Source organism: Lissotriton helveticus, chromosome 6, assembly GCF_964261635.1.
Source record: "Lissotriton helveticus chromosome 6, aLisHel1.1, whole genome shotgun sequence".
Classification (NCBI taxonomy): domain Eukaryota; kingdom Metazoa; phylum Chordata; class Amphibia; order Caudata; family Salamandridae; genus Lissotriton; species Lissotriton helveticus.
This window is the reverse complement of record NC_136067.1, coordinates 641,701,412-641,714,437: the sequence shown is the minus strand read 5'-3', so window position 1 is coordinate 641,714,437 and position 13,026 is coordinate 641,701,412. Positions and strand designations below refer to the sequence as shown.

General features: G+C 41.8%; 1 protein-coding gene across 1 annotated transcript in view; it reads left to right on the top strand.

The window, feature by feature from the left end:
• The window catches only part of LOC144762818 (vomeronasal type-2 receptor 26-like), a 662,664-nt gene extending 653,108 nt beyond the window's left edge, over positions 1–9,556 (top strand). The window contains exon 5 of the mRNA XM_078648099.1: positions 8,612–9,556. Coding sequence (XP_078504225.1) covers positions 8,612–9,507 — 896 coding nt within the window. The 3' untranslated portion in view covers positions 9,508–9,556. The remainder of the gene's footprint in view (positions 1–8,611) is intronic.
• The last annotated feature ends 3,470 nt before the right edge of the window (positions 9,557–13,026 follow it).

Genomic DNA, 13,026 nt, shown 5'->3' with positions numbered 1-13,026 from the left:
CTTGATTGAATCCAGTGGCAAAGTGAGCAAGGGACTCACGTCTGAGCATACCCTGCCACACTTATGGCGGCCAAAGTGGTACAAAAGGGGGTGGTGATGAACGGAGCATCTGAACCAATCAAACACTCACACCAAGTCAAAAGATCTGGGTTTGCTCCATCACCGTTCTTTAGCCCACTCTGATGGATTAAACCCAGATCTTTTGACTGGGTGTGAGTGTTTGATTGGTTCAGATGCTCCGTCCATCACCACCCCCTTTTGTACCGTCTCATACGTGTGACATAATTATTGACACCATACAGATATCAAGTGAACCTGAGAGGAGTTCCCTAGCACTCACAAGGGCCGCCCGCACAAATAGCTAAATGATGGGGCAAATCTACCGGATAAGGGCTGCTATTGTTATCCCCAGCTCCCTTGCCACAGTCACTATCTTGATCATGGTTTCTGTTTGTGGGATGAAGAGGGAGCATACCTGCCCTTCTGCCCTCTCTTCCTCTGCTCCACCCCCCCCCAACAGAGAAACTGAACCAGGCGTGAGTGGATCGGAAGGAGCGAGACTATGATTGTTCGTAGCCCCTCCCCTTCTAACGGCCACTTTATGATTCAATTTCACGGTGCTTCTTTCTCTCCCAATGCTTCCATTTCAACATCAAAACAGTGTGTGCCTTCTTTCCGGGGCACAGACACAGAGTTCTGTGCCCCAACACGGAACTTGTGCTGTTTGTATTCTTTCTTAGCCTAAGAAAACATTCTAATAATCCATGGCTCCTTCCTTGCTTGTCACAGACAAACACCATTCCCCAGCAAAAAAGCTAAAAGCTATTTGGAGTTTTTTGGCCTAAGAATTATTTTAGCCTCTGTCCCCTTGTAGGGCACAGACGTCTTTGACATCTGCAGGGCTCTGGATAATAAAACATGATGGAATTCACACATGCCACATCTTCCTGGATTCCATTGTCTCTAGTTTTCAGAAAGGTCAGAGGTTTGGTAGGGTCCCCCGCGCTCTGGCTTATGCTGAGTCAGTCTACATACTGCAGACTTCCCACATGGAATCTCCATTTTAAAGACATTGCAGGGTGTCTATGGGGTGAATTACTGCTCAAAACCATGGAAACTCCCCACATAACTGATAACCCTGCTCAAGCAACAGCCGAAATCCTGGTAAGAGTGAACCACTAAAGTTAATAAATTAACCTGTTATTAACTCTCTGGTAGCCTGGCACACAAGCAGTCAGGCTTAACTTAGAGGCAATGTGTAAAGTATTTATGCAGCACACAAACAGTAAAAAGTGAAGACACAACACAAAAAAATTCCACAGCTATTTAGAACAAGCGTTGGCATAGCCAATAGGTCTCACTTTTGGGACCTTGTAAGTGTTCACCCATGCAACAGTTGATGTTGTTGCACCAAGGATATTGTGCTGCATAAGTAAATACTTATAAGGTCCCAAAGGCGAGACCTATTGGCTATGCCAATGCTTGTTGCGCTTCTGCTGTGCTTGTGCTCCTGCAACTGTCTGTGGGCCACAAACATCAATGCAGGACTTAAATAGCATCTACCGATGTAGCTGATTTCTTTTCACCATTAAACATGTTTTAAGCTCAAAGCAGACATACCGGCTGACATGCTATGCATAATTATGGAGTGCTCAACTCCTCTGACAGGTAATTCTGTTGAACTACTCGGCTGCAGGCAAGGGCACTTATGACTTGTTGACCTCAATTTCTGATCTGTAAAACCCCACTTTAGTTGCTTTCCTCGGCCACACAACACTTGTTGGCCGTGTCTGGGCACTACTGTTTCCCACCCTTTTCTGTGTTAACCCTTATAACTCAAGTAATGCTATGCGTTCTCCCCTTTCCAGTGCTTGGTGAGAGGGCACCTAACCTGTTGTCCCCATCCCTCCAGTAAAGTTCCTCTGATAGCTTCTTCTACCTTACTTTACTGTGTTGTAGTGGTTTGTGCAGCCAGCTATCAGACCCTGCTTTCTTGGTGTTATTTAAGGGCTGCAGAAGCTTGAGCCCTAGACTCAGACCTGCTGTCCGCCCTTTATTTATTTGCAAGAATGACTGTGTGATTGCTTTTCACCGAAGAAGGACTTGCTTGAGGCCTGTTTCTTCCAGGCAAACTTAAAGGGCTGTGAGTGGCCAGTAAGAAACTCACTTCACTGACAGTATAAAGGCAGTAAAGTATGATTTTTTAACGAGCCCTCCTTCCCCACACATAATATAGTTTTGTTGGCATCTTCTTTTTTAAAGCGTCTTTGGGTCTTGACTGGCGACCCCCTATTGATGCTTCTGCATGCCAGTGAAACTCTGCAAGGGTTGGTGGTCTTTCTGTTTCTCCTTTGTCCTAAGTTCTGTTTTTGTATCCTATTCTTTCTGTTAGGTTTGTTTCTGGGGTCAGTGATCCCGAGCCATAGCTGGGTGACGAGAAGTTTCTAAAATCTGTGCTCAAGCCTGGCACTGTATCCTGTGAACTGTAATGACCACAAAGGACAATGTGAAATACGAAGTTTCTTTTTGTGGCCTGGAAGTGAAGGGATCCAACCATGAGAGTGGTTACCACATGAGTAACATAATTTATTTTGTGGACAGTTTTTTTTTCTTCCTTTTTTCTCTATATTTTTTTAATGCTGCAGTTGTTTGTTTGGTCGGTGTGCGTACATTTTGGCTAGCAACTACATAACTGTTAATATGCCTACCATGCAAGCTCAGACACCAGCTTTGATCTTCCAGCGTCAAGGTCACCCGAAGTCAAGGTTACCCAAAGTTCCACCTGTTCAACCTGATGGGAGTACATGCTCACCTGCCTGCCTTAAGCCACATCATCTGTGTGAAACGCAATGCCCAATATGATGCTCTCTTGTACAGCTCAACCCGTCATCTTTGAAATATATTCAGGCTCTCCTTGAAGGTATTCTTTGTTTAGCCTTTCCATAACCTGTTTCGGGTTGCTGTAGGTGAGCGGCTTTCTGTATGAAACTGAAGTCCATGGATGTTGGTATTATATTTCTTCCTTATTTTTTTTTTCAACTCTTCCGAGGATGAGAGCTACCTTATCTTCCTTAACCCCTTCGCCGCTCGCGATATTTCCCCGCTGTGCTGGGGGGCGGGGGGGGGGCGCGTACAGCGCCCCCATGCTCTTGACAAGGTCAGCTCGTCATGAGCCACGGTGCTCCGGTGCTCATGAAGAGCTGAGCTCGTCATGACCGCGCCCGTTCCAATGGAACATTCAGCACAGCAGGGGAATCAGCCCAGCGTGCGAGCGTTCCACGGAACGGGCGCGGTCATGACGAGCTCAGCTCGTCATGATCACCGGAGCGCCGTCGCTCATGAGCATCGAAGGAGTTAATGTGAGCCTGGTTTCTTCTTACGGTTGAGATATTTGATGCAAGTTTTCCTTGTAATTCGATTTAATTTCCTTTTACTAAGGTACAAGTCAGCATCATCAAAAACTTTATCCGATTATCAAAAAATAAAGAAAAGCAGAAAAGCAGCACAAGTTGTACCTAATCCATCGCAATTATAAAAATATGAATAGTAATATTCACTCATACAGATGACATTTTCTGTTTAAAAATTAATGATTTTAAGAAAACTGCAGACGCTAAAGCAAACCTGAATATTAGGCAACGATACGTTCGTAAAAAGAACAATGCTGGCTTGCATTGACTAAGCCCATACATATTTAAAATTGGTTTTAAATGCTTACGAGTACACTGCTGATAATATTTACAAAAAAAATAATCTCAAGAGTTTGCACCACAGACTCATCACAGGGACTAAAACGGAGTCAGTTTCGTATTGGCCCAAGGGAAAGCAGAGTAGAGATCGTATGGTTCCTAGTCGGAATCTCGCTAAGAGTGATCCCTCTCGAGGGCTCAAAAGCCAGCCCAGGCACTGCTCGAGATTTGCGTTGTTTGAATAACTGAATCCACTCGCAGGCTGCTCCCTGGAAGTCTGACTTGAAAAGCTACAAAAGTGGCCCCCTGAAAAAAGGATACAACCCTGACAGGGAAAATACCTATTTGGAAAAAGCTGTGCACCGGGCAAGGCGCTAGATATACATTTAGTAGTGCTTACACCATGAATTCAATCAATACATATATGACACAGGACTTCATATCTTTATAGAAAAAATATATGTATTCTCTTTATTTATTATTTTTTATTTCTTTTTCATTTTATATTATTGTACATGATAAATTGTATCTTATGTTTCACATTCTAGAAGAAAATTTTCTTTAAAAAACTTTATATACATGATTAGAGATGTTACAATGCATTGTAACATCTCTAATTAGACCTTTACCAAAACTGGATGTATACTTGGTGTTAAAATAATCTATGTTTTTGATTGTTTAGACAATGTATTTTTAGATCATAATAAGATATACATTCTGTTCAATTGTCTAGTATGATATTTATTCTATCATTATCTACGACAGTAGACAATTCCTGCGCCTTAGGTTAAAACATACCATAAGTGAACTATGTATCTTTGGATATAGATAGGGAAAGATTGAAACATCATTCAATTCATAATTATCATGTATTAAAGTTTTTATATGTATATCTAGCGCCTTGCCCGGTGCACAGCTTTTTCCAAATAAGTATGCTCCCTGGAAGTCTGCAAGTCGGAAAACAAGCATCGGCTGCGCATGTGCGAGTGTGCGTGTGCAGTCTGCTCTTTTTCCAAACACACACTTGTGCTTGTGGCGCGCCGCTACGCACTCCCGCAAGCTGTATGCCACCACAAGCACAAGTATGTGCGAAGGCTAAAGGCCTCCTATGCAGCTCATGTGTGATGCATAGGCGAGACCTAAAAATGAAGGACATTTGAATCAATGATTTTACCAAAAACAACTAAAACCCAAACAGTACAACCAGAGTCATGAATTTTTTAAGCTTAATATGAAAGATAGTGCCTACAATGAATGGTTGATTGCGATGGAGCATGGGCCGGATATAAGGAGTGGATTGGGCCCAGTCTGCGATTACTTTCAGACTTAGAAGAATTTTCATGAAAAATATCTGAGAAGGTTAAGGTTCATTGGGGCAAGGATGCAAGCTGTGTCCAGGGAGGACCCAGTGGAAACACAATATTAAATAAATATCGACATCACTTGATAAATCAATTACAATCAATACTTATACATATGGAAAAGATTTATTTAAGTTGAACATATATTTTATCATGTTCAGGAGACAACACGTGTCTAAAATGTTGTGTATAGGTGCCCCGGAAAGGGGAGGAGGGAGGAGATGGTGCAGCAATGTGCAAATGTGAGGGTAAGTGATGGAGGGAGGGCAGTGAACAATGTGTACATCAAAAGCATAAATGGCCTGTTCAGCCTTAACCAAAGCTAAATTATTTACAAAAACAGAATGTCAGAAAAGTCACTGGGGCAGGTCTTTTATGCTTTTGATGTACACATTGTTCACTGCCCTCCCTCAATCACTTACCCTCACATTTGCACATTGCTGCACCTTCTTCTTGCTCCTCCTCCCCTTTCCGGGGGCCATACTTAGACATGTTAATTTACATGTGGACGTGCCTTTAGATAATGCTAGGAGGGCCTTGATAGGTGCATGAAATGTTTTTAACCTATCCCAGTTAGTTAAGCATTCTACTCACCAAAGTGGCGCTCAACCTTATTCACTCTAATATTCCTGTATGCCTTTAGGCCTCCCCCGGATAGGGTCAGATCATTTCTTCACCCATTTCAATGGGAGACAGATACAAGTAAATTCTAACTTGCCCTCCCTCCGGTTTGCCTGAAGTGAAACCCTGGAGTAAAGTTAAGGGAGCCGATATGCATTTATTCTTGACGCCGTCCCAACCAATTATTTTTCCGAAAACTTGGATGATAATGCTATGCTATTCAATATTTGGCTGCAGGTGGATATTGCTGTATTTGTCCCGACCAAGCAAATTCAACTTAAACCCAAAGGTTCATCGGTTGCCTGGTTTTCATCAGATCTTCTGGTTATTAAAAAAACAGTGTAGACAATTAGTGAGACAGTGGTGGAGGAATTACAGCCTGGTCTGCAAAATTCAACTACAAACTTGCTTTTAAGTAACAATATAAGGCTATAAATCTTGCCAAATGCTCCTTCTATATGACCTCATTGAAGATGTTGTAAATGTTCCCAAGGATATTTTTAACATAGTTGATTCTGACTTGCATCCAATATCTTGTAATCCACAGATTAAGACCTCTGATGCCTAGTGTGAGCAACTATCCTCCTTCTTTGGTAATAACATTTTGAGAATGTATAATGAGCTGGATGTGCCAGCTGGCATCAGTGATCTATAGACACTATTGATCTGGGTTCAAACACAATTGTGACCTGCTTGTTAAAACAACTTTAGTCAGATTTCTTTGATGAGTACTAAATCGGCCCTCCTGCAATGTCGATCAGGTTCACCTTTGGATCCAACCCCTCCTTCTTTATTTAGGTTGTTTTTAACCTTGTTTGTACCAGTGCTAACTGATCTTCTTAATTGCTCTCTGGAGGCAGCATTTGTTCTGTTTGCTGGAAAAGTGCAAAACGAATTCCACTTTTAAAAAAGCCTTCTGCTTATCCATCCATTCTCTCCAGTTATCATCCTATTTTATTGCTACCTGTGGTCACAAATATGTTGAAGAAAGTGGTTAGCATCTAGCTGTCTAATGTTTCAGAAACTAATAGGTTACTTCATGGCACCCAGTTGGGTTTTCAACCACAGCATAGCATGAAATCTGCCCTCCTCGAAATGACTGAAACCATCAAATTTGAGCTGGCTATCCTGCTCAATCTATTTGCAGTTTTGACACGGTATCCCATCCAATGCTCTTGCAGAGGTTGGCAGATATGGGCTTTTGGGGGTTTGGGGTGGAACTGTCTTAAGTCCTTTCTTTAAGGGAGAACACATGAGATCTGGCTGCCCCCCCTACTCTTCAATGAAGAAGAAGCTTGCTTTAGGAGTACCAGTGTGCTCTTCCTTGAGCCCTGCTTTGTGTAATATCTACATTGGCCCATTTTATTTTATGATTTGAATTTGTTGAGCGCACTGATCATCCCCGAGGGGATCTCTCAGTGCTTACTATTAGCTACTCTAATGGAAACCCACATGGTGGCTACCATATCTTATGGAATCCCACTGGGTGGCTATCATATCTTAGGTGGATGACACCTAATTGCTTCTTAACTTTGATCCCTTGACTTCCTAGAAAATGCATCATTTTGCTACATATTACATAAACAAAAGGAATCCTACTCACAGGGAAAAGGGGAAGGGGTGTCTTCCACATGTGTGGGGACACTCAGTGTTTTGTTAAATACCCCTCACACACCAACAGGCCCCTTGGTGTCATGCTTCATCATCGGGGTCTTCGCACCCCTCTAACGGGATGCGGCGTGCTGCGACCTACGACTACGTGGGAGCACTGTAAGGTGGACTATGTGTGGTGTGTGTGATGTAGGTGAGGGAGTATGGAATGTGAGTGGTGGGGTTTGGTGAAGGTTAAAAAGTACCTGGCTCGTGGGTATAGGAAAAAAACTTTATTCAAAACCCCGGGCTGGTGCTATTAAAAAAGTGCAGAGTGAGGTGTTTATCTGTCGTAATTATGGACAGTACCTCTGGTGTGCGTCGACATGTTTCGGAGCGTGTGCTCCTTCTTCAGGACGGGGGCACAACTTCCCACCTTACTCACGTATTTCTATTATTTGTGTAAATTACAAAAAAGTGCAAGTTTATATACAGTGAATTAATATAAATGTAAGGCTATAATGTGCCTACAGCGGTTTTGGACCATGCACTTGCATGACCTACAAAGAAAAAGAAGAAAAAGAACATGAATGTGGTTGCCCATAATGTTTTTTTCATTTTGCTACATGCCTGAAGGATGTCCGTAGGGGACCCCTTACCTTTTGCAAATGGGTTACCACGAACTTGAAGCTGGTAGTTACTGTGAATGTCAACTGCATTCCTGGTCGCAAAACAGTCCTACTTGCCAGTGTGACTCGCTATTAGGAAGAGACCTCCATAACACCCCCTCCATAATAGCGACTCGCAAACCCTATTTTATGAGTCTGTAATAGGTTACTGACTCACAAAATATGGTTGGAACATGCCAATAAGCATTTTGCCAGTCGCAAATGGCCCAATAGGCTGTTTGCGAGTGGTAAATGCGTTGAACATCTGGTCCCTGGAGCAGAGAAGAGCATGCCGCACCTCTGGCTAAGGCTGAAATCATGTGACGTTTACTAAATGTACATCGTAAGCAAACATGTTCTACAACTCATACTGATGATTTTATAAAGCCATGGAATATGTTTTAGCTAAATCTATAGGAGTGCATTCTAGGAAACAATGATGCAGGAGAGTCTTTAACAGGAATTTTAAAGTAATTCTTTGCGCAGTAATAGTAACTAACATATGCCTGGAAACTGCTTTCTGGGAAGACATTTCTGCTGACTTCTCACCTACTTTATCTAAGACTCTTAAAATAGAACCTACTTGTCCTGAACTCTTATGGATGCATGACAATGTATAAAAGTCATTATGTGCTAAACATGCATTTTCATGTTTTTCTACCCATTGATTCGTGTTTTTTAGATATGGAAGCTTGTATGAAGTGCCCGGAAGAGCAATGGTCTAATGAGAAGCGAGACCTCTGTGTTCCAAGGGTCATAGACTTCCTCTCGTATGAGGATGCCCTGTGTGTGTCATTGGCTTTAATGGCTGTCCTACTTGCCTCATTTGCTGCTGGAGTTCTGGGTATCTTCATTAAGCACAAGGACACAGCGATAGTAAAGGCAAACAATCGGGATCTCAGTTATTTTCTCCTAGTCTCTATCCTGCTGGCCTTTCTTTGTACATTTTTATTTCTTGGTCGTCCAATAAATTTGACATGTCTGCTCCGTCAAATTGCCTTTGGAATAATTTTTGTACTTTCACTATCCTCTATTCTGGCAAAAACCATTACAGTTGTCATTGCTTTCAATGCTACAAAGCCTAACAGCAGGTTGAGAAAGTGGGTAGGTCCCAGAGTGTCTCTTTTCCTAATCATTCTGTGTACACTAGGAGAAGTTCTGATCTGCACCATATGGCTTCTTCAATCCCCACCTTTTCCAGATTATGACACAAAGACTGAATCAGGGAAGATGATACTGCTCTGTAATGAAGGGTCTGATGCACTGTTTTACTGTGTGATTGGATACATGGGAACCTTGGCTCTAATGAGCTTCTTTGTGGCATTCTTGGCTCGTAAGCTACCAGACTCTTTCAACGAAGCTCAGCACGTCTCATTCAGCATGCTCGTCTTCTGTAGTGTCTGGGTGTCATTCATCCCAGCATACATCAGCACCAAAGGCAGATATATGGTGGCTGTGGAGATCTTTGCCATTTTGGCTTCCAGCACTGGACTGCTAAGCTGTGTATTCATTCCCAAATGCTATATAATAATAATGAGACCAGATCTAAATACAAAGGGATACATCATTCATAGATAACATTGCACTCTGCATGGTGCAGGAAATGTGTTACCTAAAACATGCACAAACACAGAAACTGAAATAGTCATTTGCTAATAGTGTGAAAAGGCGATTGTTGCAAGAAATATAGAGAATTTAGGTGGATTTTTGGACAATCCTGGTAATCTTTGCTACCTTAAACACTTGTTTAGAGGACAAGTCGTTAATCAAGAGGGATAAAACTAAGGTCTAAGGGGCCTATTTATGAGAATGTCACATGGTGCAGTGCAGCATGTCAGATGGGTGCGTGGCATGACATGGAAAGGGCAGGAATGCGCTGTATTTGAGGCAATATGGTGTATTCCTGTATTTCCCCTGCACTGGCACCCTTTTGGCAGCCTAGAACGAATGCAGGCACCGTTGCAAAATGGAGCAATGGTGCCTGCGTTTCCATGCAGGATTGTTTTTTGTGCAGGTTGGGACACCTTCCAGCACAAAAACAATCCTGAGAGGCATATTCCTTTTTCTATGTGTACAGCAGAATGAAGTACACATGTAAAAAGGAAGTAATGAGGAAAAATAAAGATATTTCTCCTTAATATGCCTCACCTGAGAAGGCGTATCTTTTTGGCACAGTCCCGTGCCTACCAGGTCTGGCAGATCTGGGAATGAGTTAAAACCATGAGAGTTGTGTGGAAACACTGACGCAACGCTCATGGAACGCCTTCCCAGGGCCGACTTAGGCAATGGAGCGATTTTCGCTGCGTTGCCGCACTCCAGATGTATGGAGCCACTGAGGGCCACGCAGAGTGGTCTTGCGTGGCTTCATAAATCAAATGTAAGGTTTGCGTTGCTCTTGCACCACATTGCGTGCTGCAAGAGCGACGCAATCCGGCTGATAAATAAGCTCATCAGTCTGCGGTTGTAAAAGATTGAGGTCTTCATGAAAGTTGGGGTATGGAAAGTGCAGAAGCTGCACACTTCTGAAACATATAAATTACTGGCCTGATTCATAAACGTAACATACACTTTTGAATGAGTTTATTACTTTTTGCATATTCACAAGATCCAAATATTCTCTATTACCAAAAAACAAAACCAAGAGTAAGCCTAGCACCATGAATGGCTAACCTCTAGTACTCCAACAACCCTCCATAGAAAATAATGGAGGTAGGGAATAAAAAAAGCCCCTAAAGAAATAATTAGGCCCAATGAGTTTTGCAGTCTGACTGCAGAGGCTAAAGTATTTAGGTCACTTGTGCTCCTGATAAAATCCAATACCATATACTGTTGTTTTCCAGTCTATTCCTCAAAACACCTAAGGCAAAACCTGAACCAATTGCTTGAGGCAGCCCGTCGCAACCCCGTGAACCCCCTCTTTGATTATGTACATCAAGTGTTCAACCCCGAGGTAAAGGTGTACGGGAGGACCTTGGCCCGTACTGCCTACTCAATGCTGCAGGCAACCAGGTGTGAGTTAAACCTAAAGAGCTAGAAGTCATTCCCTGTTACCTATAGGAAAATGTCACTCAAGAGTTGTCAGGCCAATCTGCATTATTTCAAAGTGAATAATTTTGTTACCATCACAGTTTAATATTTTGGGACTTCTTTTCTTTCCCTTGCTTGAAATAATCTACTGATCAGAGGAAGTCTGTAACAGGGCAGCATGGTTATACATTTTTTTTAGGTCCTTAAATTTTCATACGGTTATAAACCTGTAGGCTGTCCAATACCTTTAACAAAAAGAAGACAATATGTACATTTTGAATGTAAAAATTGGCAAATGTTTGCTTGGAGATATGTTACATTTATTGGGAGAAATGAAGAACCTTGTGGGGACGGTTGCAACAAATAGAATTTTAGTTTGTAATTAGGTGATGGAGGGTTATATTTGATGGTTTCAATTGTTATGCTATTTTTATTTTGAAAATAAATGTTGTATATTGTAATAAATAAATAATGTTGTATTGTGGAAATCCTGTGATTAATATTTCCTTGTTAGCTTTCGCATAGAGAGAAAGGTTGTGCTCACTTAGGTGGATAATGTGATATGGTTTTAAATAATTAAGACAAAGGAATGTAATTTCAATCGAAATTAGTAATATCAGTTAAGGGTGAATATGCTTATTATACCATTCCATGTATAACTAATATTGAACTTCAACTCCTTAACTGCTGGACCCTTTACCCCAAGTACTGAGGTCTTTTTTGGCTAATTGGGGTAGTTCATGCTTAGATCGCAACAGCTTTTTGTCCACATAAGCTATCCGTGCTAAATGTGCACCCTTTTCTTTTATAGCATACTGGGGATTCTAAATGTACCCAAGGTTTGTGTATTCCCCCTGGAGGGACTCTAGAAAATAGCCAAAATATACCTACATTTTGAGTTTTGGGGGAAAAATAGGAAAAAAGTGCCCTTTTCATAAAAATGGCATCAAACTATTCTTCACAGCTTTCAGGATCATGCAGAGCTGAAACACAAAAACCTAGGGGTATATTTACAAGGGGATAGCGCCACCAGAATGTCAATTTTAGGGAGGTTCTGGTGGCGCTATGCCCTTCTACATATTTACAAATCAGTGTTAAGTAATTTTTGTGGCTTATGGCCATCTTGTAAATACGGTCCCTTTACCCGCATCACTTAGTGTCAAAGGGGAGTCCAATGGGTGTTGCTGTGGATGTTCCACCGCAACACCTTATGTTTTTTGACACTGCCCCATTTTTTCAAGAATGTAAATCAGACTCAGCGCCAAGAACTAACGCCATGCAAGAGCAGGCGTTAGAATAGAGAAATGAGGATAACTAATTTTATTTCTCCTCTTATTTTCTTTTTCTATGAGTGTTGCATTCTGCAGCACACATTTAAAGAGCAAAACCCCAATTAAAGATTGTTTATGTGCAGGAAGGTGTTCCTTCCTGCACATAAACGATCATTAAATAATGATGATGTGCTACTTCTATATGTGCTGCATTCTGCTGCACACATAATATTAACAAATCACCATTATGGACTGCTTATGTGCAAGGAAGGGACACCTTTCTGCAAAATGAAAACTGTGGATTTTGGGCGTTAGGTCAGCCAGACACCTAGGGAAATCCAGAATGGGGTGATTTGCATGACACTTGCCAGAGTGTTTTATCCAGAATCCCTTGCAGACCTCTAACTTTGAAAAACAAAAAAACTAATTTTACTCATATTCCTGTGAAGGAAAGTTTTAGAATCTGCGGGCAGCCACAAGCTTCCTTCCACCGAGCAGTACCCTAAGTCTTCTGATAAAAATGGTACCTCGTTTGTGTTGGTATGCCTAGTGCCCGCAACAGGAAATGGTCCAAAACATAACATGGATAGATCACATTTTTCCACTCAAAACGGATCCATTTTTTTCAAGTGCAAAGATGTGCATTTTGGCTTTAGCTCAGACAGCACCTAGGGAAAGTTAACAAACCTGTATATTTCTGAAAACTAGAAATATAGGGAAATCCATAATGAGGTGACTAGCATGGCTCTCACTAGGTTTATTAATCCGGAGTCCCTAGCAAACCTCAAACTTTGACTAA